Source organism: Pagrus pagrus, assembly GCF_965226575.1.
Source record: "Pagrus pagrus genome assembly, chromosome: 16".
In the NCBI taxonomy this organism is placed as follows: Eukaryota; Metazoa; Chordata; class Actinopteri; order Spariformes; family Sparidae; genus Pagrus; species Pagrus pagrus.
The window spans coordinates 10,278,029-10,303,747 of record NC_140200.1 but is presented as its reverse complement, the minus strand read 5'-3'; the positions used below and the strand labels follow the sequence as shown (position 1 = coordinate 10,303,747).

General features: G+C 43.3%; 1 protein-coding gene across 1 annotated transcript in view; it reads left to right on the top strand.

Annotated features, from left to right (window-relative positions):
* Window positions 1-4,869: 4,869 nt before the first annotated feature.
* The window catches only part of LOC311271148 (tyrosine-protein phosphatase non-receptor type 14-like), a 40,944-nt gene continuing 20,094 nt past the window's right edge, over window positions 4,870-25,719 (top strand). Inside the window, exons 1-3 of the mRNA XM_084376670.1 lie at window positions 4,870-5,280; window positions 16,299-16,700; window positions 19,451-19,626. Coding sequence (XP_084232796.1) covers window positions 16,527-16,700; window positions 19,451-19,626 — 350 coding nt within the window. The 5' untranslated portion in view covers window positions 4,870-5,280; window positions 16,299-16,526. The remainder of the gene's footprint in view (window positions 5,281-16,298; window positions 16,701-19,450; window positions 19,627-25,719) is intronic.

Genomic DNA, 25,719 nt, shown 5'->3' with positions numbered 1-25,719 from the left:
TTCTTTCTATTACATCTCTCTCCTTCTTGCCCACTATAAATGTAAACGAACACCTAAGGGAGAGCCACATGAGCCTACTGGGTGTCTGGAAACCACCTTAATGTCGGTGAGGCAGAATATAATTCACAATCGGCGTAAAAGGACTGAAGGTCTCATTACAGCGATGGCAGTGTTTTACACGCCCACAGCATCTCCCACAGGAGACCTCCAGAAGCGCAGTCCTCTGCCTTTTTCCGAAGGTCCTAAAATAGAAAATAAAAAACATATTGTTTCTCTCGGAGCTGGTAGTTGACACACCCTGCTGTACCCTTTTCAAAAAGCAAATTAAAAACAGGAATTTGCCTCTACTCTTATGCACCATCCCTCTATTTAATGTTATTTGCTGGGCTTGTACATTCTTATGTTGTTTCCACTTGTCTTTATTCTGGCTCACCATGTCTCCCGTATTCAATGATATCACAGAATGCCTCTCAACAACGTTATACCTGAATGTGCCCAAGCTTTTCTCCTGGAAATGTAAAGATTTGCAGTGCAGTGGTAACAGAGTTGCCTCACTGGAGAAAGGCAAAAAACAATTTAAACCTGTTCTGAAAATTAAATGTTTCTTTTGAGTACAGGACATTCTGGTCTATTGAGACTCAGGCCTCCACACCTACTCTGTGATTAGATTAGATTAAATTAGATAGGCTTTATTTATCCCACAATGGGGAAATGAACTTGTTACAACAGCTCAAGGTGCAACAGTACAGGAAAAAGAATCAGACAAATACGTATAAAGTTAAATAGAAAATAGATAGAGTATAAATACAGTGGGTGCAAGGGTCTGCTGCTGAAAGAGCTGCTCACAGCTTCCGCAGTCTGGTTCAGGGGGTGAGAGGTGTTGCCCATGATTGACGTCAGCTTGGCTAACATCCTCCTCTCACCCACCACCTCGCTGGAATCCAGCGGACAGTCCAGGACAGAGCTGCCCCACCTAACCAGTTTGTTTAGTCTCTTCCTGTCCCTGTCCGTGCTGCTGCCTCCCCAGCAGACCACTGCATAAAGGAGCACTGATGCCACCACAGTGTTATAAAATGTTTGAAGTAATGTCCTCTGCACCCCAAAGGACTTCAGTCTCCTCAGCAGACGGAGGCGACTTTGGCCCTTCTTGTACAGGACATCCGTGTTGTCAGTCCAGTCCAGTCCAGTCCAGTTAAGGTTTTTTTTTTCTCACTTTTTCTCTTGTTCATCTTCACTGTAGCTGCACAATTTGAAGTCAAACTGTCAATGACATAATCACTCAAAGCTTCCTTAGTGTCAAATCATGTCTAGATGGTTTTAGGGACGGTGCACGCTCATGCAGACACACGGTGATCAGACCATCAGAATTTCAATACATCAGTTTTTGTTTCCTGAGAGATCGAAAATCATCCCAGCAAAACTCAAAACATTAAAAATACAGAGACATTTTGAGATTTATGTGCATTCTGAAAGAATCAACTTTTCACTCAAAATGTTCAACTGATATATAATTTGTAAGGAGAAAGAATATAGTATTTCATTCAGATCAAATGCAAAACTGAAAATGAAAAGTATTTTCATTAGTGGTCTCAGACTTTTGGACCCTACTGTCTGTTAGCTGAAGACATTTTTCGTGTGCGGTCATGTTTCTCCTGTAAAAGTTGATTAATAATACACCACCAAGCAAGGATGGGCCAAGAAAAACTACTGTAGGTAGGTTTCATCACCAACTTCCATTTCTTTCACTGTGTTATCAAATTTAAGGCGGTCAGCCAGGTAGCAAAATACATGATACTGCTTACAATACAAGTGATGAATTTTAAGTATTGCTATTAAATGCTTGCAAGAATTGTTTTCCCACAGAGAGAATAATCCCACGTCATCACATTACACAGGAGACAAGATTACATCATGTGACTGAAGCCTGATGTGACTGCACACCAATGCAGGTATTACCAAGTCAATGCAATCTGTGTTTATTAGATTTAAGATTATTTGGATTATTTCATTTGCTCTACAATTACTAGTAAAAGAGTTGATTCTGGTTTAGCTTATTGAAAATGTTACAGTAGTTACTGGGGCTGCTGTAAATTGCATTTCGGCCACAAGAGGCTGCAATTTGGTCACAAATAAGGCTTGGTTGTCTTTATTCTGCCCAGAGTTCAGTTGTTATCCACAATAGATTAGGAACAAATACATATACAAACATAAAAAAATGATGTTGGTTGTAATAATCAGAGGACCGCAATACTGTGAAATCACAGTAAGATATATCCCTTTACTTTTTCTCTTATGAAACAAAACAGTCATCCCGAGCAGAAGATCACTTTAACACCTGTTTAATAAACTTGTAGGATGGTAATTCTATTTCCTGTATATCTTACTCTCCTGTGGCACCATTAACATTTCCTGTGACAGCCTTGTAGGATAAAAAATGATGAATCATTGCTGTGGTATTTACAGAGTTCGCTTTGAAAAGGCATAATGAGATCACTGTGGACCCCGCTCGCAAAGGCTCATAACAGCATGATACTGAGTGGGTGACGGTGTATTTCAGCGAAGGCAGATGATTAAATGTGGTAAAGTCTGACTTGTTTAAGGTGGTTTGAGGTAGCGGAATAGGCCGTGAAAACAGAAACAAGGAGGAAGAAATGATCACGAATATATACAAACATACACGCAAGATGCTTAACAACAGGCCGACAACTTCTGCAGGGACAAGGACACCGTTGCAGACTCGGAGGTCGTGTCTGTCATTGTTTCTGGGAATATGAGGGTTAATAAAAACACTGAGAAAAAGCTGACACATGACGGCCACTAGCACCTACAGTAAGCAGCAGTTAGCTGTTAGGTGATACGCTGCCCCCCATTTGTTTGGACAATGAATCACACAGGTGGCCAATTCTTACATATCACACCTTTAAAGACACTTTAAAGTTTCACTATAACTGGCAAACAAAATGTCACCATACACTCAATTTTTCCCCCTAAAACAATAACTTTAAGTTTAGTAATTACACATAAATGTCCATCTTATTTCATTACATAAGTTCAATGTAAAGTGTCTCAATAAATGATATAACTTAGTCCCTTAAATTAAACTAATTCAATTATTATATGTAAATATAATACATTTCAAACTGTTTTGGTCCATCTCCTGTAATAAATAGCACACCCAGTTAATCAGCATGATGGTGATAAACTTTAAGCATTAAATGTGACCCTTTACATTGATTTAATGTACCTACAACGGCCCTTTTCATACATACCACCACATACTATCCTTTTTGGTGTGTTCACAAACTAATTTAAGTCAACATACACTTTATGTTTCACACTTAAGATAAAAAAATATAAATTAATTTAGGCTATAAAGTGTCTTGCATGGGACAACTCACACACAGGCTGATATATGAAAAATAAACTAGTGAAATAACGTGTAAAAAGTGCTTATACATGGCCTAAAGCCTACATGTTGTAAAAATGTAGCTTATGCAAATAAATTGCCCCACCGAGGCCCTAACTCATCCCGAGCCAAAAGGCAGACAGGGGGGACATAAATATGTGAGGGGACCTCCTTTGTTCGACGTTTAGTCACCTCTGTGGCCCCTGGAAAACCATTAAACGAGGAGGACTTCTCCCAGGAGCCCGGCATTCCTCAGATTCCTGCAGTCTGATGTCAGAGCAGAGGGGCCGGCGCTGCGGAGGCATCTGGGCCCGCTGCTGCCTTCACGGTCCCCGCCACGGCTGCGACATCTGAGGACTCCTGAATGTAGCACCCAGCCTACACTCACTGTTCAGGTATTTCAGTAGGGAAAAACAGCAAGGATGGATTTTTTTGTTTCTTTTATCCACTAAGCAGCATGATAGGCTATGTTTTAAGAGTGTGACAGTGGGCAAACAAATTAGTCTATTAAATGAATAATTAAAAATTGAAGTACACATGCTTATTCGCATTCACGTCAAGAGTTGGATGAGAATGTAAATAGCTTAGCTTAGCATTTAGACTGACAACAAGGGCAAATCAAGTTTTTGTGCCAGGTTAAGCTAACGGCTGCTAGCTGTATCTTAACCATACAGATGCGAGTGTGGTATACATTTTTACATCTAACTCACAGCAAGAAGCAAATAACTTTTCCCAAGATGTTGAACCATTAGCGTACTTTTGCCATTAACTGTCAAACACATTAAACCTCCTTGTTTTTGCTCAGGCCTTCTGTACAACAATGGTTTTAAACGTTTTTACTTCGGTCCAATTAGTAGGAAAAGTAGGTTTTTCAGTCAAATACTGACGCTTTGGGTTTCCCAACTCAACCTCTGGGATGGCAGCCGACCCGACCTACAAGACGAGAAGGCATTGTAAGACGTCAGAGTTTTGATTTAAAGTCAAATTTGTGAGAAAGTTAATTTGTGAGTCAAATACTGTTGGTTTGGGTTTCCCATTTCGTCAAATAGCCTAATGACGCTTTGGGATTGTAGGTTGGGTCGGCCCGCCATCCCAAAGGTCCAATATTTGATGAAATGGGAAACCCAAAGCAACAGTATTTGACTCAAAAATGTACTTTCTTACAAATTTTGACCTACGATTACTACCTTACGATTATTAGCTTCATTTTAGTAATCTGTGGCGTTAAAATGATCCTGCAACGTACGAGGAAAAGGACTGGAGAAAAGTCAAATAAGTTTTTTGTTTCATTGTGCTGTCAATCATCTCATGACCTCTCACATCTGTCTCGCTTTACACCTCCCTGTTGGAACGTTCGGCGTAAGCCCGGCGATTCCGACACTTTGCGCGGCTTGTGAACGCAGCATATGCTCCTCTCTCCCCCTGTCCTGAACGCCTCCATTGGACTAGAGGGACCACTACTATAAACATACTGGAGAGTCCCTGCGACACAAGGAGACCACGTCGTTCGTATTCACGGCCAAGTTGGAGAACTTCTGATGTGCGACTGAATTATTTTTGTTCTCCGAGAAAAAAAAAAAAAACCCTTGAAAACTTCAGAAAAAAAAAAAAAAAAAGTTGGAGTTGAGAGCAGCTCCACGACTGAGGTTTTTTTGCGACTCTCTTTTGCTCCTGCGACTTTTTTCCTCCTGAAAGTTGAGCCTCTCCTGGTTTTTGTTGTCCACATGGGAACTTATTGAAAGAATAAGGAAGAAAACGCCACGAGGATTATGTTTTTGCTGTGAGGTTCAACGCCGTCGAGTAAAAAAAAAAAAAAAAAAGAGGAGTTTCTCCAGCGGGGAGCAGAAAAAACGGCATGTAGCGCAGGACCAGGGGTGAGTTATCCTGCAAAGACAAAAAAAAAAAATCTTTTCCAGGAGTACAGTTTTTGGTGTGGTTATGCTTGGTCGTGATTGTTAAGTAGAGGAAAACACTCTTTTAAAGCCTCACTCAGCGCTGTTTGAAATGTAGGCCAAATGGCTTGGCCACGTAGGGCAGACAGGGGATCCCAAATATTCCCCCCCCCCCACCCCCGTCCTCCAGCAGATAAACATACATTAAAATACAGACAGAGCCCTCAGTCCTCCTCTACACTTGATAAGACGTGGACAAGCTTGCTGGCTGTGATTTCATAGAGAGCCTGTAGATAAACTGGAAACCAGTGGAGGTATCATTGGAGTTACATTAACACACTGTATGGAGCCCTCTGCAGCACCCCCTCCTCCTCCTTTAGGATCCAGTTTGTACATCTTTCTGGGGAGGCAAATTGGCACATGCCAGGCTGAGTTTACACCAGCTGGATTATCTAGACCCTACTCTGTTATTACAATCAAAATCACATTTTTTTTTTTCCGCAGAAGAAAAAGCTTTTGACTTGGCCTGCAGTGGACAATTCACGAGGTCATCCAGAGAGTCAGTGTTGCTTAATGATAGTTCAGTAATCTTGGATGACATGTGTGTGTGTGTGTGTGTGTGTGTGTGTGTGTGTGTGTGTCTTTAACTCAGGCGATGATGACCGTATCACTTTGTTGTTGAGCCGTGTGCATACATGTTTGTGTGAGAGTTTGTAAAAGATGTGTTTGGACAGGCACCTTGGACTACTAACATTACTGTAAAAAAAAAAAAAAAAGGGGGAGAAGGCAAATATAGCATAGCTGCAGGAGGCGTAGGCCATCCACACACACACACACACACACACACACACACACACACATCTGGCTGTCTTTATAAGCTCAAAGGCATGCTGTGTAAATTATATGGTGCCAGAGCAAGTGGCTTGGGAGTACACAGCACTTTTAAAACACTGGTGGAGAATTTAAAGGACCAAAAGTCAAATCAGTGTGATCTCCTGTAGTCTCCCATCTGTGCTCCTCTTTCTCTAATGATCAGGCTCGTTTAAACACGCTAATACATGTTTTCTGATCATCTCCACAAAGGCCATACCCCCCCTCTCTGTATCCTTCCGTCATCCTTGAAAACATAAAAAAAAAATACCTCGTTGAGTCCTATAAGCATGTTTTCTTTAAGGTCATTGGCGACGATTATAATAGGTGTTTACTGTATAATGTGAGCCTGCATGTAAAAGGAAAAGTGGCTATTGTTTGTGCAGCCAGCGGTCATTTGAGTCTAAAGGCCATTTGATTGCTATGTGGGGCGAACACACCTGTAATTTTGGTCAAGCGCTCATGCGGCAGCACAGGAAGAGAAAGAGGGAGAAAAAAGTTATTGTTGGTTGTTGTTGTAGCAGTTTTGACTGAGAGCGAAGTGACATATGGAATTCCTTCGAACTCGTCCTGCGGTTTTCTTTTGTTATTCTGCAAGGACGCAGCACTGCAGCGGTTTCATGTAAACATTGGAAAAGGCTGCGACATCTGTGGCTTCTCGCAGTTTGAATGGATTTGCGATGAAATAATGTCAAGTTGTTGTAATGCAAAGGGAAGTTATTAATCATTGATTTTCACATAATAGTCATCCTTTATCCTATTTATAACATCCCTTTTGCATGTTAAAAATATGTTTTATTGTTGATATTGTTAGTTAAAATTAATAAAGAACAATTACGAGAGTCGGTTAATCTTTAGGCTTTAATATTCTAGCAAAAGTGCCAAAAATGTGGTTTTTGCAGCCTCTCAAATGTCAGATTTCTCTGCTTTCATCATTGCAAATTGAATTAATTTAGAGTTTTGACTGTTGGTTGGACAAAACAAGCAGATAGAAGATCTCACCTTTGGGTGCAGGAAGCTGTGGCGGGCAGTTAATGACATTTCACATTTCCTGAAGATCAATCGATTATCAAATCTGTTGTTGATTCATTTCAACTAACTGTTTCCATATGTCCTTATGTGCATGTTTCAGATGTTTCCCTGCTCCACAACACCTGTTTCAAATGATCGGCCCGTCATCGAGCGCTGCCGAGCCTGACCACGACCCATTCATTTGAATCAGGTGTGTCAGAGCAGGGAAACATCTAAAACATGCAGGGCAGGTGGCCCAGAGGACCGAGATGGAAAAACACTGGACTAAATGATTAGTCGAACAACTGAGAAATAATCAACAGATTAACTGCTAATGAAAAAAGTCATTAGTTGCAGCCGTATATGAAACTTTCCAACATGACTGTCAGTTTTAGCTCACTCATATAAATATAATATACATCTGAGTTTGAGGAAGGTAAGCTGTGTTTGTGACATGTGTGTTTGTGTTTGTGTGTGTGTGGTGAGTGTATCCAAACTTTGTTGCTTTTGTCAGATGATCTGTGTGTGCGTTGTGTAAGTGCTGTGCTCTTTGGCAGCCTGGCAGACAACAACAGAGCGGAGAGCGTGCCGCGACCTGCCCAACTCTCCCACACTCCACCTTAGGCCCCTTCCAGGCAGGTGCTACGGGTGAGCTGTCAATCACCGGCGGCCCCGCCCCTCCTCACGGCAGGTCAGACCCAGAGCCCTCGAGTAGGGAGAGTCCCACCATCTCTGTTTGCTCCAGTGGACCTTATTTCTTTTTAAAAAGCAATGGGGGATCGTGGAGCCTCTCAATAGTTCCTGGACGTTAGCTGCAAATACTAGCAGCCTAGTACTTTAAATCAACCAATCAGTCAATTAACTGTGAACTGCCAAACATTGTCTCTGTAGTCATGCATTTCACGTGACGATCGGTGTTTTGAACTCTGCTCAAGGGCTCACCCCAAAGCCAATTTGACGTACTGGCTAAACCTTGTCATTGCAACGTCATGTGATGTGTCATCACTCGTTTCACTATCATGATTTGATGCGTTCCATCCGATAACATTTGGAAAGTTTAGAAGAGCCGCTCGATTAAATCATTTCATCCCCTCCCCCTGTGATCAGCCCATCATGTGGCCTAACCGCACGCGTAACACACATATTTTTTGGGTTATTTCGTGAGGAAGTGTGTGCGCTGTGTAGCCCACCTCTAATAAAGCATCATCAGAGACATTTTCTACTTGATCTCAAGTTTTAAACGTTCGTATTTTCCTTCCCTTTCCTTCCCCGGCCGGATGTCAGCAGTAGCAAACCCCAAAGTGCTGCTGCTTTCATAGGCCTGTAAACTGGCTGCTGTTGAGGTCCCTGTTTAGTGTTAGTGCCTTAAGGTTCAGCTGTGAGAAAACACAAAGTGGCTTTCTGGTGATTGAGCATGTGTGTGTGGAGTTGAATTTGTGTGAGTGTGATGTGGTTCCCAGGAGGAGGAGGAGGAGGAGGAGGAGGGGGATGGAAAATGTGAACAGCACCGTGGTTTGGCAGGAGCAGACATGGTGGCCGACGGCTGATGGTCCCATGTTTCTGTTGTGGAGCCGCTATCTGGCCTCGCTGTCCGTGTTTACTCACCCCGTTTCCCTCCATCCTCACCCCCGCCCTCCCCCGCTTCTCCTGACCAACTGTACCAACATGATAAGAGCCGGAGAAACACTGGTGTCATCTCTTCTTCCCTTCCACTTATCTGAAGTCTTTATTTTCTCATTCGGCTGCTGGGAATCACAGACCCTTTGTTTGCATTTAGAAGAAACACGCGCTGCACTCGTTCCCTCGGTCATATCTCCAAACTCTACCCGCTTCCATCCCGTCAATCCTCAGATTTAACTGCCTCGGGATGAGTCGGCAGAGCTACGTCATTGTTGGTTTGGAGCGGCGGTCTCTGGCCAGTGTTGAGCTGCATCCCTCTTTGATCCTCCCCCCTCTTCATGTTCGAGTGACAGTGTTTAGACGGCGATGCTAGCCTGAAACACTGGGCATTCCCTATCTATCACTGTTAACAGCGCTGCAGCCCATAAACACTGTTAGCACCACTGTTATTTTCCTCAAGTTCATTTTTATGATATTTAGGGTTACGTGTGGTGTCAGACTTGCACAAAAATAAAGTGGAGCTGGAAAATCACATGGTTTATCATCTTAAGGAGCATCAGTGGAGTTTGTTTTGCTAATCCTGCAAAGTTCATCGTCTAGAGTCTGAAAAGAAAATGTATGTAGTGTTGTAAAAGATTTTGGATTGTCTCTCGAGCTGCTAGTTAATTAATCGCCACCTATTTTCTCTGATTCCAGCTTGTTAAATGTGAATATTTTCTGGTTTCTTTACTCAGTAGACTGACTATCTTTCATTTGTGGAGAAAACAAAAAACACCAATTGACATATTTCACAATTTTCTGACATTTTATAGACCAAACAACTCATCGGTTTATCAGAATAATAAACAGTCACCTCTGTCCGTCTACAGCCATAGCTCAGTCCAAGCTGTAACTACAAAGTGGCAGAAGTTGAAAAGTTAGCATTTGTAAGAGAGTACGTTTAGCTGCTATTACTGCTGAAAAATATCCGTAGACAGATATCTCTTATTGCGCTGGATGGTACAAGGAATTGGCAGTAAATACATGCAACATCCGTGCATGCAGGCTAAATAATCGTCTACTAGTGGCAGATATTGTTGGTCAGAGCAATCCTGGAGATGCATGCAACTTTAAAATAGGGCCAGATGTTGCACTGGCTTATAGTAGCAGGATTGTAGAAAGAAATTAAATGTACTTAAACTTGGCTGCTAAATTATCCTCTCATCTTTCTTGAGCAGAGCTTGCACACAAAACAATGCAAGATGTGGAAATCTGCTCTCGGTTATACGAACAATTCTGCAGCTTTTGTGATTTACGCTCCTATTTAAACCACTTTTTTCTTGCGCAAGTGTGTGTGTGTGATAGAGACCGAGGGGGGAGACGGGGAAGGGAAAGAGAGGGTGTGTAAAGCTTACAGACAAGACTCCTTCGCCGTCTGGATGTCACCTCTGTGCGAACACTGTACTCCATGTGTTTGTCACCGTCGCCGTGCTCTCATACAGCAGAGAGAATGTGTGTGTGTGTGTGTCTTTGAGAAAGAGAGCGAGAGAAAACAGAGAGAGAGCTGGAAAGTGAAAAAGCAGATGCGCTCGCTGGAAACACACTGTCTGCCCGCCTGGCTCCACCATCTGTTTGCAGCTGCTAGTGTTTGTATGTGGCAGACAGTGTGTTTGTGTGTGTGTGTGTGTGTGTGTGTGTGTGTGTGTGCAAGCATACAGTATATATTGTGGAACGTACAGTATATTTAGGTTCCTTTTAGGGTGAGGAAAAGTATAAGCAAAGTCAACTGTGTTTTTTAAGCATGAAACTACATTAACACACAAACACACACTGGGTCAGACAGAAACACACATGGCCAAAGCATCAGATAACAAAGAGGGCCCTTGTGGTGTGTCTTGCTGTCCCTGAGGCATGCTGGGAGCAGAGTTGCTGTGTAGTGTGTGCGTGCATGTTCCTTCACTGTATGTGCTTTTGCACGTAGCAAAAGAAGACACAGTTTGAGGATAAAGTCTGATCCGGGGTCAGCCCCCGAGTAGCTGATGTTACTCAGATAAACTTTGGCTCACCAGGAATGTGTGTGGACTTCAGAGCCGTGTTTCCCCAAAACATCTCAGTGCTGAGCTCGTCTCAGCTCCGCGGTGAGCCGGTTGGACAAAAGAGGATCAGGGTCCTAAGACGATTTTGGGAAACATCAGAGACAAATCTGGCTGTTTTGAAGCAGATGTTGGTGGGATAATATTTTACCAATATTCTGCTTAGTGTAACAGATGGCTTAGTCACTGGATAGGTTCTTCAACACATAGCAAGGTAGAACAATCATTTAATTCAAGTTATGCCAATTCTGATTTGACAGTGTTAATTAAAGGAGAGCTATTATGCAAACTGCTCTCTCCCACAGAAAACAGTGCTCCTGAAACACCTCATCAGAAGTCCTGCCTTTAATTTTGTGAATTTGTGACATCTTTTTCCACATACACCAGTAGCAGAATATACAGAAAAAGCAAAACACTGTACAGGAATATTATTTTCACCCTGAGCACATAACCTGTAAATAAGACTTAACTTCCACTCCACTACTACCTGATCCAGGCCTCATTCAGCCTCGTAGACCAAACTGTAAAAAGAGTACGCTGGAGGAAGAGCGGCTGCGAGCTGTGAAGCACTTAACCTGCTTGTTTTGCTACAGCGCTCATGTGTAACAGGAGGGGTGGACGGGAGGTGGTGGTGGTGGTGGTGGTATTACAGACAGAGACAAGCAACAGAGATCAGATTGATTGAGTTACACACGCTACACTTGCGTCCTCAGCTCTCGGAGGCCTGCGTCTAATGGTCTTAGCAGTAGGCGACAAAGTGCTGTTTTGTTCCTGCTATTGTGTGGATGTGAATGGAGCAAAGCGACAGACGGGTCGGCCCGGAGAGAGAGAGGGAGACGGATCGCGTGCAGCAACAGGTCCAGCAGATGCTCGGGAATAGTTTTATATAGTAATAAAATTAATAGTTTAATTATTAAAGTAAAATTAGGTGTTGTTATGATTTCCTTCAGTGTTTCACCTGCGGATGAGCAGCAGTCTGGTTGTGGTTTTCTTGTGTAATGCTGCCGGGCTGTCTGTGTTTGTCACAGCTTGTTTTGGTTATTATTCTCTGGCCTGATGTGCTGAATCCATACCTGAGAGGTGACTGGCAGCAAAACATCACGCCCTGAGGGGGAAACCCGAGTCAACATTGTTTTTTAACAGATTTTATATCCTTATGTTGTCAGCTGTTGACGCATATGTCTGACTGTTCAGTAAATCCCTGCCCCCCATCAGTTACTCTTGCTACACCTGTCGAGCTCGGCGTTCCCGCACTGTACATGACGCAGTTTGCAGTAATAACAGGGGGAAGTTTTATCACTCTTTACACTTTTTAGTCATTTTTGAAACAATGGGTGCTTTATTTCAGGCCAATCAGGCAAAAGTAGACTTCTAGCCAGCGAACGTTGACAACTGTCACAGGCGATTCTATCAACTGTGGCTAGCTCGCTAAATAAGCTAATGATAGCTGCATGGGTCGGTTGAAAAAGTCATCTTCTGGCTGACTTTTTAATGTTTCTAGCTGACTCGTTTTAAAATGAGAAGCCTGTAAAAGGTTTTTTATTATTCACTTTATGGCTAAATAGGCTACACGATCTAATGGTAATGGTCCAGTTTTCATTATACATCCGTGGCAAGAAGTGATGATCTCTTCTGAAGACCCGGGTATAGAGAAACAATATGTTGCGGTGTAAAGTTAACATAACAATGTTACGTACGTACGTACCGTTGTTTTAACTGAACTTAGCGGTTTTCCATTTTAACACTGCAAGTGTTTATCGGGATTGTGTTTTTCAGATGTAACATGATTTTGTTACTCTGGCTGGAGTGTAAACTGCAGCCTAAAGAGCGGCACAGAGCTGCTAAAGTTAGCCTAAACTGTGATAGTGTAGCATCAAGGACCAGCAGCAACTAACCAGTTGTGCAAAAGGGCTTTTTATAGGTAACCGGACACCCATCAAACTAAATTTGCAAACCTGCTTTGGCCCTGGAAGAAAGAGCTGGGATACTGCTGTTGGTAGAAAGCTAGTTAGCTTGGCACGCTAACGATTGCAGCTTACACAAGAGTACCTACACACACTTTTTTTTTCCCTTACGTTTTTGTATGTTTGGTTTTGCTGTATGTGTCGTACTAGAAAACCATGCACAGCACTTTGGCATGTGCAGAAATCCCAAAGTTTGAAAGGACTGCCCTCCCATTACAGTTGCAACGCTATAATTGGACAACGGCTGTTTGGGGGAGGAGTTTAGTGAAGGTCATTCAGCCTCCTTTTAACTTCCCCGTTTCTCTGATGATTTACTTCTCTTTGTATCAAACAAAGGCATTTCCATTCCCCAGCCACACACTTTACAACATTCAGGAAATAATCAGTCAGTTGTCTTGTTTGTTGAAATTTGTCATGCTGACATTTTGTGACACACAAGCTCAAAAATACTTGACACGAATGAATCTGATGCCGGCTGACAGAACACACGGCGTTGTTTGCTTGTCTAACTTTACATGGGAGCACATGCACGACTTCATTAATGTATTGCTCAATTGAAAGGATCTTTTCGAAGTTGCTCTTTGTTCACCTTTTATGAATCGACTAGGTGGCTCCTGCACTCCACAAAGATCTTTTATATCTTGATTGATTCATAAAAAAAAAAAAAAAGCATCTGCAAACAGTGCTTAAGAAAGGATATACTTGTGGTGATGTGGTTTCAAACACAAACAGAAAAAAAAAAGATCTCCCTTTTTTTATTTTCACCTTTTTGCCCCTCACCACATCAGTCTAGGGGGGATAAAGAAAAAACACAACAAAAGATGGGAATGGTTTCTTATATATTTAGCCACAGCTTGCTGCCCTGAAAAAGAAAAACAACCCTCTTCCCTCAATTTTCCCTCACGTTTTCTCCACGCCACAAAATTACAATGTGCAAATTCATAAACGTATACGCTGTTTTTGCGCGCTGGAAATAAACACGACGGTCGGGAGAGAATGTCGCTGCAGCGGTGTTGAAGCAGCGTTTTCTTTTTGTGTGTGTGTGTGTGTGTGTGTGTCGAGGAGTGGGTTCGGTCCCAAGCTATTGTCTGTCTGTCTGTCTGGCTTTACTCAACCACACACTCCCAACCATGCCACTGATTACTAGTTTAGAGTTGCACTAACTGCTGTCTGGTCCTCTGGCTAACCTCTGAAGAACCTGGTGTGTGTGTGTGTGTGTGTGTGTGTGTGTGTGAGTGATCCTGTGTGTGTGTTTGTGGTATTCCCTGTTCATGCATGTCTATGTTTGTACACTACACAGTGAAAGTATGTGTCTTTATTTGTGTCTTTGTGTGTTTAACTTGTTGACAGTGATCTCGCAGGGCCTGTGTGCTTGGGAACATTTCTTGAGGCATTTCGGGGAGGCTTTACCGTCAACCTGTGATGTCACTTCCCCTAAAACAGAAGCGGGGGGGGAGGGTCAGAGGGGTTGCGGTTTGGGTCTAGGTGACAACTGGGGTCACGGTGGCCACATATCCCGAAGCGAAGCTGATTTACTCGCCCGATGTAGCCCAATTATTCACTTGCTGTGGCTTCCTCGCTCTGAGTGTGTGTGTTGGCATGAACGCCCGATAAAAAAAATAAAAAACACACACATGAATAGGATGATGCCACACTACAGTGAGCTGTCTCAGATGGATTCAGGAGTAAGGAATGTGTTATGGCTCCCAAAGGGGCACGGCTGTTACAAAAGCCGAGCGTAGTTTAAGCCGTACCAAACAACACGGCTGTAAGTCAGCAGTTTGTAGCTTCTTGTCCTCGCTCTCATTCAAGACTCCCCACCCCCTTGGGTCTTTCTCTCCCGCTCACTCAGCCTTGTCACACACACACACACACACTCATGCACACACACTTTCCTTCCTTGTGTGTGCATACTTGTGTCAGGTGTGCTCTGTTTTTCCAGTCAGGGTAGAGAGGAATCTGGGCCGGGGTCCAAGCTGACTATCAACAGCACATTGCCAGAGCCCGGGACAAGAAGCAACACATCCACTCCATCTTTTACTCCTCCTCCTTCTCCCTCTCCACCCCCCCCCCCCCCCCCCTTTTCTCCTCTCCTGATCACTGGAGCATTGTCGTGCCACATTTTGGTCTTTTTATGCCTCTATTCCACCAAGTTTTTTTCATTTTAACACATTTTCCTGTTTCGTCCCCCCACGTTCATGCACTTTCCTGAAGTTTTTGTCGCTGTTTTTGTACGGAGAAGTTTTTCTTTCCCTGCTAAGGGGGCGTGGAGCCTTTTTTTTGGGGATTTGTGGTCTAGTTCCTGTCGAACAAGGCTACAAAGTGGCCACCACCCTTAAAATGACACCGCTTTTAGCTATTTGAATTAATTCCTGTTGACACCGGCATTATTACGCAAAAGAAAATCTCTTGCTGGTTTAATCCCCCAAATTAAAGGTAGGATATAACCTGTGTGAAAAGTTCCTTAGGTTTGCCTCTCGCTGTTGAGGACAATATACATTACAGGTGTTAATATATAGAGTAAATACACTCGTGTTTGTGTGTGTGTGTCGTTCCCGACTTCAAAGCTCATTCATCATCACAGACATGAAAGCTAAGAACTGATGACTAACCCAGAGATGTGTTCAAAGTGTTCCCCAAAGACCTGTCTCAACCTTAAAACCACAGCGTGCATGTGTGTGTGTGTGTGTGCGTCGTCATAGTGTTGCAGTAATTAACAGTTTCACGAGCTTCTTGTTGACAACATGAATTCGCGTTTTCTGTTTTGTGGCAGTAGCCGACAACGAGCGTGCCTGAAGAAGCATATGTGCCACTGCCGCATGTGTGTGTGATGTTACACACCACTACACTGTACGCTACAATGTCTGGCACTGTGCTGCAGTCGGACAGAGAGAGGGTGAGAGGGAGAGGGGGGAGATAAAAAGGAAAGGAAAGGCCTCCCACACAGGCAGATATGAGACTTAGAAGCTCCATTAGTTCCTCAAAGCCAGCTGCCGGGTTCAGATGGATGTCTGCTCTCGGACGTTTGATGTCCATTCATCCATAGCCTTACATCTCTGCCTCTGTCTACCAGCTTTGCCCGACGCCGGGCCTCATGGGGCTGGAGAGAGCCCAGCTGCCATAACTATAGGGATAAAGCTGTCTGCTACCGTGCGATTCCTGCCTCTGCTAACATCGTAGCACTGTAGCCGCCGCCGCCTCCGCCTCCGCCTCCGCCGCCGTTGCTGTTGTTGCTGGTGATTCTGCTTGCCTCGTCTGTTTTTTGTTTCTGCTTGTTTATGCGAGCCAGGCAGGGTGATAAAACTGGAAAAAAATGACGTGGGAGGGTTTGATAGGAAGAATGTCTACTGATTAGGGCACCATGAATGTTTTGAACTCCTGCTGGCTCTAATGTGAAATGTGAAAGTTTTGAGAGTTTTTAGTTATTGACCAACCCTCCTCTCTTTTCATCTCCCCCCCACAGCACCCGTTCTTCCTCGTCCTCCTCATCGTCCTCCTCCTCCTCTCCGGACATCTTTGGGAATGGGCCAGCGCCTTGCCAGGGTGCATCTTTCCACCCGGTGGTGTGGCTGGCGTCGTGCGAGAGTGAGGAGGGCAGCGGCCAGGTCATAGAGCCCGCCCACCCCTCTCTCCACTTGCTTGCTCCCAACTGACTTTTGACCTTTGACTCAGCCGTGACCTCCAGCCAGCCATGCCCTTCCGGCTGAAGCTGCGGCGCACACGGCGCTACAACGTCCTGAGCAAGAACTACTTTGTGACACGGATTCGCCTGCTGGACAGCAATGTGATTGAATGCACTCTGTCAGTGGAGAGCACGGGACAGGAATGTCTGGAGGCGGTGGCCCAAAGGCTGGAGCTACGGGAGGTGAAGTGCTTTATTATGTGACCCTAGTACATGCCGTTAGACTCATGTTGTTTTTTTCATGTTTTGTAGCTTTATTTGACTGTTTCAGTTACAATTCAGCAATCAATTGTTTTATTTGAACAAGGAACTGCTCTTCTTGCAGGTGCATATATCGAGGTTTAAAGAGTTTCAGTGATTCTTCTTCAGTGAACTCCACTGGTTTCAAAATGTATAAAAGTCTATGGGAAAATGACCAAACTTCTCGCTTGATTTATTACCTCAGTAAACAGTTTCCTGATGAGTTTATTGCCTCAATTGCTAGTTTTAAGTCTTCTTTAACACAGCGTGATGTTCATTTTGTAAATTATGGTCCTATTTAAGTAAAATACACCATAAAGCAGGGTGTGCTTCAGGGCGTGGCTACCTTGTGATTAATGTGTCGCTGCCACGTGTCCTCGTGTTCTCCATTATCAGAAATTCCCCCCCAGTTCCACTCTCTTGTCCAAATGCGGTCACTTCTGGCTCTCAAAAAACCAAAACGTCGACGCCTTCATGCCAAACTTAAGGCTTCAAAACGGTAGTCAACAAATCAGTGGGTGACATCATGGTGGGTTAATGCTTAAGCCATCTACATCAAGCTATCACCTTACGAACTATATGTAAAAAAAAACAAAGACAAATCCTTGGTAATCCCCCATGTCAAGCATACAGAGGAACAAAAATATTTGACTTTCACACATTTATGAATGCATGGTCAGATTGTGTGTGTGTGTGTGTGTGTGTGTGTGTGTGTATGATCGCCACGCGTCTCTCCCCACACCCAGTGTGTGTCTCCCTGCCCTCTGCTGTCTCTCTCCTGCGGGGTCCTTGTCTGTCTCTAACGAAGCGTGGCTACCTCTGTCCTCTTTTCACTGCAGAAGAAAGAGATACTGCTCATCCCCCTGTCCCACTCCACCCCTCCTGTCCATGCTTTCTCTGTGTTTCCTCTCGTCTTGCCTCTTCTTCTGTTCCCCTAATTTCTTTCCCTTCATCAGTCAAACCACCACTTTGCTCTGCACTCAGGTAGACTCATGCCAGGGACATTCTCTTCCCTGTGGCCAGCTTTGCACGGGGCTTTTTATTGTCTGCGATGTGGAGTTGTTTTGTGTGCGACAGGGCAGTTTGTTCACAGATCAGAGAAAGAATGTGTGACGACTGATTGAGTTTGATGAATACGAGTGTTCGACAGCGGGGAGAGGGCGGGGAGGGGCGGTGTACTTGTGCGTACTCACACAGTGTTGTGGTATTTGCCAGGTGTCAGTGACGTTATAAATAAGGCGGTGTGACGCCTCGGCTTCAGCCTCCGTCTGCCTCCGTGCATGCACGCTATCTCAGGACTTGCAGTGTATGTGTGTGTCCGTCTGAATTTGTTGTTTTCATCATTGCTCCACCTGAGGCCTTGAGTGTGTGTCTGTTTGCATGTGAGGAAGGAGTGTTTGGGCCCTTGCAGCTGCAGCTTGCATCTTTATGACTTTCATTACAGTGGAGGCAAACCATGCAGTCAAAACAGGTGTACGGGAGCTAAAACTGTGAAGTTGCAAACTTGGTGATATCTTTACTCAGGAGAGGCACCAATGCGAGTCAGCGGCCTGTTTCACAAAAGCCATTCGTGAGCACTGCTCGCACACAGATCACAAATGGTAGCAGTGTCATGTTTCACAAATGACTGTCTCTACCGAACTGCAGATAAAATGAGCAAGTCCTGCAGGGCTCTCGCATGCCCGTGCACGGATTGCAGGTATGGTGTTTGTTTTGATTCGCGACAGGAAATGAGCTCATGTTGCAAATCACAGCATGTTGAAACCTCCCACATATCCATGTAAACAGGCTTCTATAGGATTTAATTATATATCATGTCAAGAAACCACCCCAAACTAAATCAGTATCGTCAGGACCGGACAGTATATTGATATATCGTTATCATGAGATAGTGTTGTTAACCTCAACACCTTGAAATACTTTTATATTAGACAGCGTTTTTAACACTGTGGGGAAAAACTGACATTAAGGGCATACATTATAGATTTTTATTAAAAGTTAGACATAACAAGGATAGAACGTGACCACAAGATTAGACTTTATTTTTAAATTAACCTTGAACTTAACACCTCTCACTCTTGTTTTAGATGAGCTGTTTTCTGAGGAGTTCACCAGTTTAAATGAGTCAAACTTGAGAAGGCCTATGTTGCTACTTCAGAATCTTGTTTTTGCTGTTTATTAAGCTGAATTGTGTTTTCTTTTTCAAATATCTTTTAAATCTCTGCATTACATAATGGGCAAGAGGCTTGGTCTTCATTTTGATTTAGTGAGATAGGATCGACGAGTCTGGTCTAATATTAATGTTTAATGGAGCTATGCTGCTGACGTCAAAGGTTTGATCAGATTTGAAGGAGAAATATGCGCTTGCTGTGCTTCAGCTGCTTATTAATCTCCTCTCTGCTCTGCTCAGTTATCCCCAGTATGCTTCTCGACTAATTTCCAATTTCCCTCCTGAACTCATTTCTCTCCATCCCTACAAACCCCCATTTCCCATCCCAACGCTTTGTCTCCTCCATTTACCACCCTCTGGTCTCTTTATCTCTCCATCCAGCTTACACAACTCATCCTCTTCTTTCTTCCTCCTCATCTCACCTCTACTCCCTTCTTTCCTTTGCTTTTTGACCTGTTTCCTGTCTCAATCCCCTCGTGCGCCACACTGACGCTCCCTCCGTCTCTCTCCCCCCCGGCTGCAGACCCATTACTTCGGGCTGTGGTTCCATGGAAAGACCCAGGCCCCGGCCCATCGCTGGGTGGAGCTGGAGAAACCCCTCAAGAAGCAGCTGGATAAATTTGGCAATGAGCCGCTGCTCTTCTTCGGAGTCATGTTCTACGTGCCCAGTGTTTCCCGGCTGGAGCAAGAAGCCACCAGGTAAACAGTCTCTAAACACTACCTGCAGTTTGTCAGACACTCACATAACCAGTGTGTCTCATGCTTTTACTTTATATTCACCTGCAACAACGACAACTTGTACCATTATAAAATCCATCCGTCTACAAAGAGGCCAGCTATTGTGAATCTCCGAATGTGTTGTCTGTCTACCTTACTTACCTAAATGCCAGTGAGTGTTTCAGCTAACGAGCTAACCAGCTAAAAGCCATACACCTTGATCTGGATGTATTCCTTAAAATGTTACTAAGAGACCAGAGACTTTCTGCAGCGCTGCATTTTTAATCAGTCTACCTGTGTTTTTCACAATATAATAAATAATATAAACATAAATGGCTTTGCCCAGACTAGATTGACTGAACTGTTCAATATAATCTGATGACTAAAAGACAGATTTCATTACCTAAAACAAGGCTAAAATAGTATAGTAATAGAGGTTTTACTAAGGCCCAGACTTTCAGATCACATTATCCAGATGAGGGAAAAGCACATGTTAATGCTAGGCGTAACAACATAACATTGTTTTTTAGCTAACATTAAATAAAGGTAGTTCAAATTTAGAGAAAAATAAAGAGACACGCCTTTAGTTACTTTAGATAGTACTTCTATTCGGTGCCATGAAAACACCAAAAGATGTGTTCATCAATTAAACTGTGTAAAAAATGAAAGCACTATGAGTGTGAGAAATGGCCCAACATGGTGTGTGATGTTGAGTGCTGCACTTATCTGTGCAGCTGATCTGCTGATAACAAGGCATCAAATGTATCTAGTCACAGAGAAGCTAGCTGGGACAGAGACTCCATATTTTTATACAAAATAAGGAATAAGTTTATGGATTATATATTTGCTGAATTTACAATTCTTAATTTTTTAGAAGAATTTGTCATAAACACAGCTCCAGACGGTTTAATAAGTTCCCTCTAACTCAAAAACTCAAAAAACATGGATTTTTTTTAAGTTTGAATGTGGAGGACCGAGATTCAATATCATTGAGGATAACACGAACACATTAAAAATACCAGGTGTGAACACAAAGGCAAGATTAGATTGTTTATTACCCGCATGACATGTTTGGTTGACTTCAACTTGGCCGTGTAAAAACACAGGAAGATGTTGTCTAAATAGGATAAAAGCTGACACAAGATTAAGACTAAATCAAGACCACAGACAGGCACATTCACTTCGATCAGAGCTGAGCAGTCCGGATTAAGAATGGGGCTGTCATCTTCCTAACTTAGCGTGGATGAGCTTGACATCCATGAGACTGATGTCATGTCAGTCAGAAGGTATATTTGCATTATCAAAAGCGCCATTTTCTCCCAATACCACAGTGTGTGTGTGTTTGTGAGACGGAGTGTGAATGAGCCCCTTTAGCTTGCTGTGAAAAGGGCATCCAGGGGTCAGTGTGTAGTGGACAGTCTGCCATCTCAGATTCCTTCTCTCTCACACACACACACACACACACACACTCTGCAGGTCTGCCTCGCACCAAGCTGGTGAATTTGCGGCTTCTGCTTGGCTGAATGTGGGAAAGGTCGATTGCAGGTCACAGCATGACGTTTCGACGCCGGAGTTAGTTTTTAAGGTGTGTGTGTGTGTGTAAGAGAGAGCGTGTGAAGCATTTGCACTGCTGAATTTCCCGGGTATTTTCTAGCGGCAGTACTAGACATTGAAAATACGGTAGTGAAATCATCCTGTTATTAGTGATTGGCCTGATAAACTCATTGTGTATGTGTGATGGAGTAATTAGAAGGTGTGTGTGCGCAGGTCCGTTATACAGGAGCCAGGATCTGCTCTAGTGAAGGGATGCTATTCCAGGAAACCCTTGTGGGCTTTTATGGTGTGTGTGTGTGTGTGTACGGGGTTGAAGGGGTTATGATGGGGGCCTTAGGGGCAATTTAGGGAACAATGGCCGCCTCTTTTTCACAACCCCCCCTTCTCTTTCTCTGACAATCCCTGTACATAGTGTCACCCCTACTCCTTTTTATCAAGAGCAGATCTCCACATCACTCCAGTCCCACATTTTTAATCTCCATCTCCCGCTCCCTCCGTCCTCCTCTTTTTTTCTCTCTCTCTCTCTCCCTCTCTCTCCCTCTTTCTCCTTTTCTGTTCAGTCAGGAATGTTGGCACAGCCGTCCAGCGTAGGAGGCGGACCACACATTCCTCGCAGCAGAAGTGCTGGGGGTAAAGGCGGTGGGGGTGGGGGATGTCTGGTTTACAAAACACACACTCACATACGCACACACACACACACACTCTCTCTCACCTCACACACACCTCGGCTCGCACACACTCCCCCAAGAATCCTCTCAGAAGCCAGCTGCAGCCCTGTCAGAAGAGTTAGTCACAATACAGCACATTGTAAGAACATACACGCTCCCCGAGGCAAGCTTTTTTTTTTTTTGAAAGCCCCGTTCCTTTTTTCCCCCCACTTCACTTCAAGTTGAAAACAATCTTCACAACTTTTTTTTTATTTTTTTTATTTTGAAGTTCAAAACATTTTTTTTCTTTTATCACCCAGACCTAATCAAGGGTTTAGCGAATAGTTAAAAGCATGTTTGTGTCTACTTTCCTTTGAGAAGTCCATAAATCAGCGTGGGAATGTTAACAGTGAAAACTGGCAGCCCTCTTTTTAAAATGATAATTTATTGACTTATGGCCTATTTGGGTTGCATCCAGAGATAAAAAAAACCTTTTTCTCCACACCTGGTGATGAAGGGGGAAGGGAAGGATACCAGAGAGGCGGAGAGGAAGACAAGTGGGGACAGAGAAAGTAAAAGTTTGGCAGCGAGACTTGGCTTTGGGTTCGCACCTTGTTATTTATGCGGTTAGAGCTTGCTGCCTGTGTGTGTTTTTCGCTGGAACTTATACATATTTATGTGTCCACATAGAAAAGTATGTTTGCGCTTGTGCGTAAAAAGAGAGTGGGAGTGAGTGAATTTGGGTTTTGGGACATTGGTGCCGTGATTTACTGTTTCGCCGAGGAAAGTTGCTTTTAAAATCAGAAAACGACCACTATCCTACTTTGTGAGTCTTTCTTCTTGTATACCGGCCGAGATGTAGGTCACTGCTGTTCATTTAAACAGTAAATTAAATTACGGGAAAAACAGATCGCAAATTCATCGCAACTTGTTCCCAGAACCCAGAAAGACAAAGTGTTGTTGACTCTGTCTCGTCTGAGCAAATGAGATTCACTGAGAAAGTAATGTGAGTTTTATAATGTGGTCAGGTCTTCGAGGCCCAGTGTTTGACTGATGTGTAACCTGATACTAGATCTCGCTCTCTTCCCGTCCATCCATTCATCTGTTTCTGCTTCCCTCTCTTCCTCCCTCCACGCAGCTGTGAAAATCACCCAGAGCAGGGGGCGGAAATGTGTGTGTGTGTGTGTGTGTGTGTGTACTGGCTACGTATTTACACCAATAATCCAATTATGAAGCAATTATAGCAGTAACGCAAGATAGTTTGAGCCCATGTAAACACTGTTCTCCGTTATGTTAATGCAATTATGCTCATAGCTGCAGATATTGCTGTAATTTGAGAAGTGTATAGTCGGATTATGAACTTGTAAAACTTCAAAAATGTTAATTAGTTTTTTTTAAGTTGAGACGTTTCACTCTTTCTCCAGACCTTCTCTAAAATACAAACAAACAACACACTAAATGCTAGTGCACATGTGCATGCTCCACAGTGTTGAAGCTAATAAAAAAACAATGCCTCAGACCATATGCTTGTAGCTTTATTTACACCAACATGGCCACAAGGATAAACCACAGCAGCAAAGGGCTGCTGGAACACTGGAGGATTGTAAGTCAGAATGGTCCTTTAGGCCGCCCATGTAAACCTATAAATCAGAGTTGTTTGGAGTGTTTTTAGTGTGGGGGGACTACCTTGTTTATTGTACAGAGACAGGACAACTGCTCTCTGTCTCTCCGTGTTTCTGTCTGTGATTGTTTTTATTCTCGATTAATCTGCTGATTATTTTAGATTAGATTCATTGTTTAATCTGTGAAATGTAAAAAGAATTTTTTTAAAACGCTCATCACACTTTCCCAGAAGCTGAAAGTGACGTCCTCAAATTGCTTCGTTTACTTTCATAAATGACAAAAAATCTGCAAATCCTGATATTTAATAAGCTGGAACCAGCAAATGTTCATGTTTTGAGCTTGAAAAATGACTGAAACAATTAAAATATATATATATATTTTCCCATTGATGGATCTTTGCAGCTCTAGTGCTTAACTGTATCATCCAGAGTTGGTTGCACTGTGTTCGTCCCTGAATCGCCTCATGCACTTATCCCGTATTTCCTCCTATATATCACTCACATGTAACCAGATATCCTGTACCACCCCTCTCCTTTTCTTTCTCAAAATCTTTGGATTTTAGCACACAAACATTTTACAGAAGGTGTGTGTGTGTGTGTGTGTGTGTATGTGGTTGCAGCCTTCTGTTGCTCCCATCTCACTGATATGAAGGAGGGGCAAAGTGGCCCAGAGAGAGAAAGTGAGGAACCTAAACAGAGAGCTGTTGACCAGAGCGAGGCCAGCTGGCCTGAGCAGCCCCCAAGGCTAACAGCACCATCAGCCTTGAAATCCTAGCTTTGTTCAGCTAGTTATCACTCACACACACATATGCACACACACACAGCTGTACTCTGTTGTGCCCCTTGCTGATTCAACACATTTCAAAGTGAAATCCTCCTGCCTCCCACACAAGCCGTCTGGACCCATCCAGGGCTGAGGGGGTGGTCAGGGTCATACCACTGCAGAGGTGGAGGGGGTAGAGGAGACATATGTACACACACACATTCATGCATGCATGCGCATATGCTCGCAGGCTTGTTGTCCGGGGCCACTTGGACATCTGGCAGCATGTCTTGAGCGGGGCTTGAACATGCGTGGGCATATAAAGGGCTCTTTGTGCCTGTGTGGCTGCCTGGAGTGCCAGCAGAGCACTCTGCCATGGTGGAAGTCACAAGTAACTCTCAGCGAGGAAAGCTCTACCTCATGTCTATGTATGTATGTTCACCTGTTATTACGGCATAGTGATGTCATTCTAACAGACGTGCCAGGTGTGTGCTGCCCTTAATGACGTCTTTGTGGAGATGTATGTGTAGTTTCATGAGTAACAGGCCAGAGTGTGATTACACTGTAAGTTGTGAAACAAATATTAAGACATAATGAATTGTTTATTTTTTATATACGTATGTATCAAAGACAGACGTCACATAAATATGTTTTCTCACTGAGCTCTCGTGGTTTTTTGTTTTAGTAGCCAGGGTTTACGGGATAAGTGTCCCCGTGCAGGTAAAAGGAATTTTATTCCTGGTACTCGCAGCACTAAAAAAATGACTCATAGCAGTACGTGTCCAGAAACAGCATTCCCATTACTCTGGATAATCCCCAGACTTCACTGTGACAGTTTTAACCAGAACTTCTTCCTGCTGAAGAAATAGTCCCATAAAAACTGTCGACGTTGTGTTCTGTAGATCATCCAGAGTAATGGGGACACTGTTTCTGCAAAGACTAACACAGTAAACCCTGTTGGAAAATGGTAGCTGGAGCTCTGCAGGCCCAACATATGTTATGATCATTGTCTGTTTTCAAAGTGTTAACGTATTCAAGGAGAGGATTGTCTTTCTTTTTTTTAAATGTTAATGTACAAGTGGATGAATATCCTTCTGTAGTTAAGCCCCTCAATATGCAACATGTGGATTTTGTATGTGGCGAGGGTGATTTCATACATTAACATTTTCCAGGCGCCTGTCAATGTTGTTGTAAGCCTCATGCATTACAGTACTCGAGGCTTGCATGGCTTTACAGTGAACTTACATTTTAAACACCCATTTACTCATATTACTTTGAAATGTCTATAAACAGACAGTTGAACAAAATAATTGTTACATTCATAGATAAAAAATAGTTAGAAAGGCAATTAGGTAACGCTTTATAATGACCATCATTAGTAAATGGTGAACTTATCGTTAATTAAACTTAAGGTAATAGTTATTTCACTGTTAATGAACAATTAAATATTTTATAAACTATTTACTAAGCAATTGTAAAGGTTCATAAA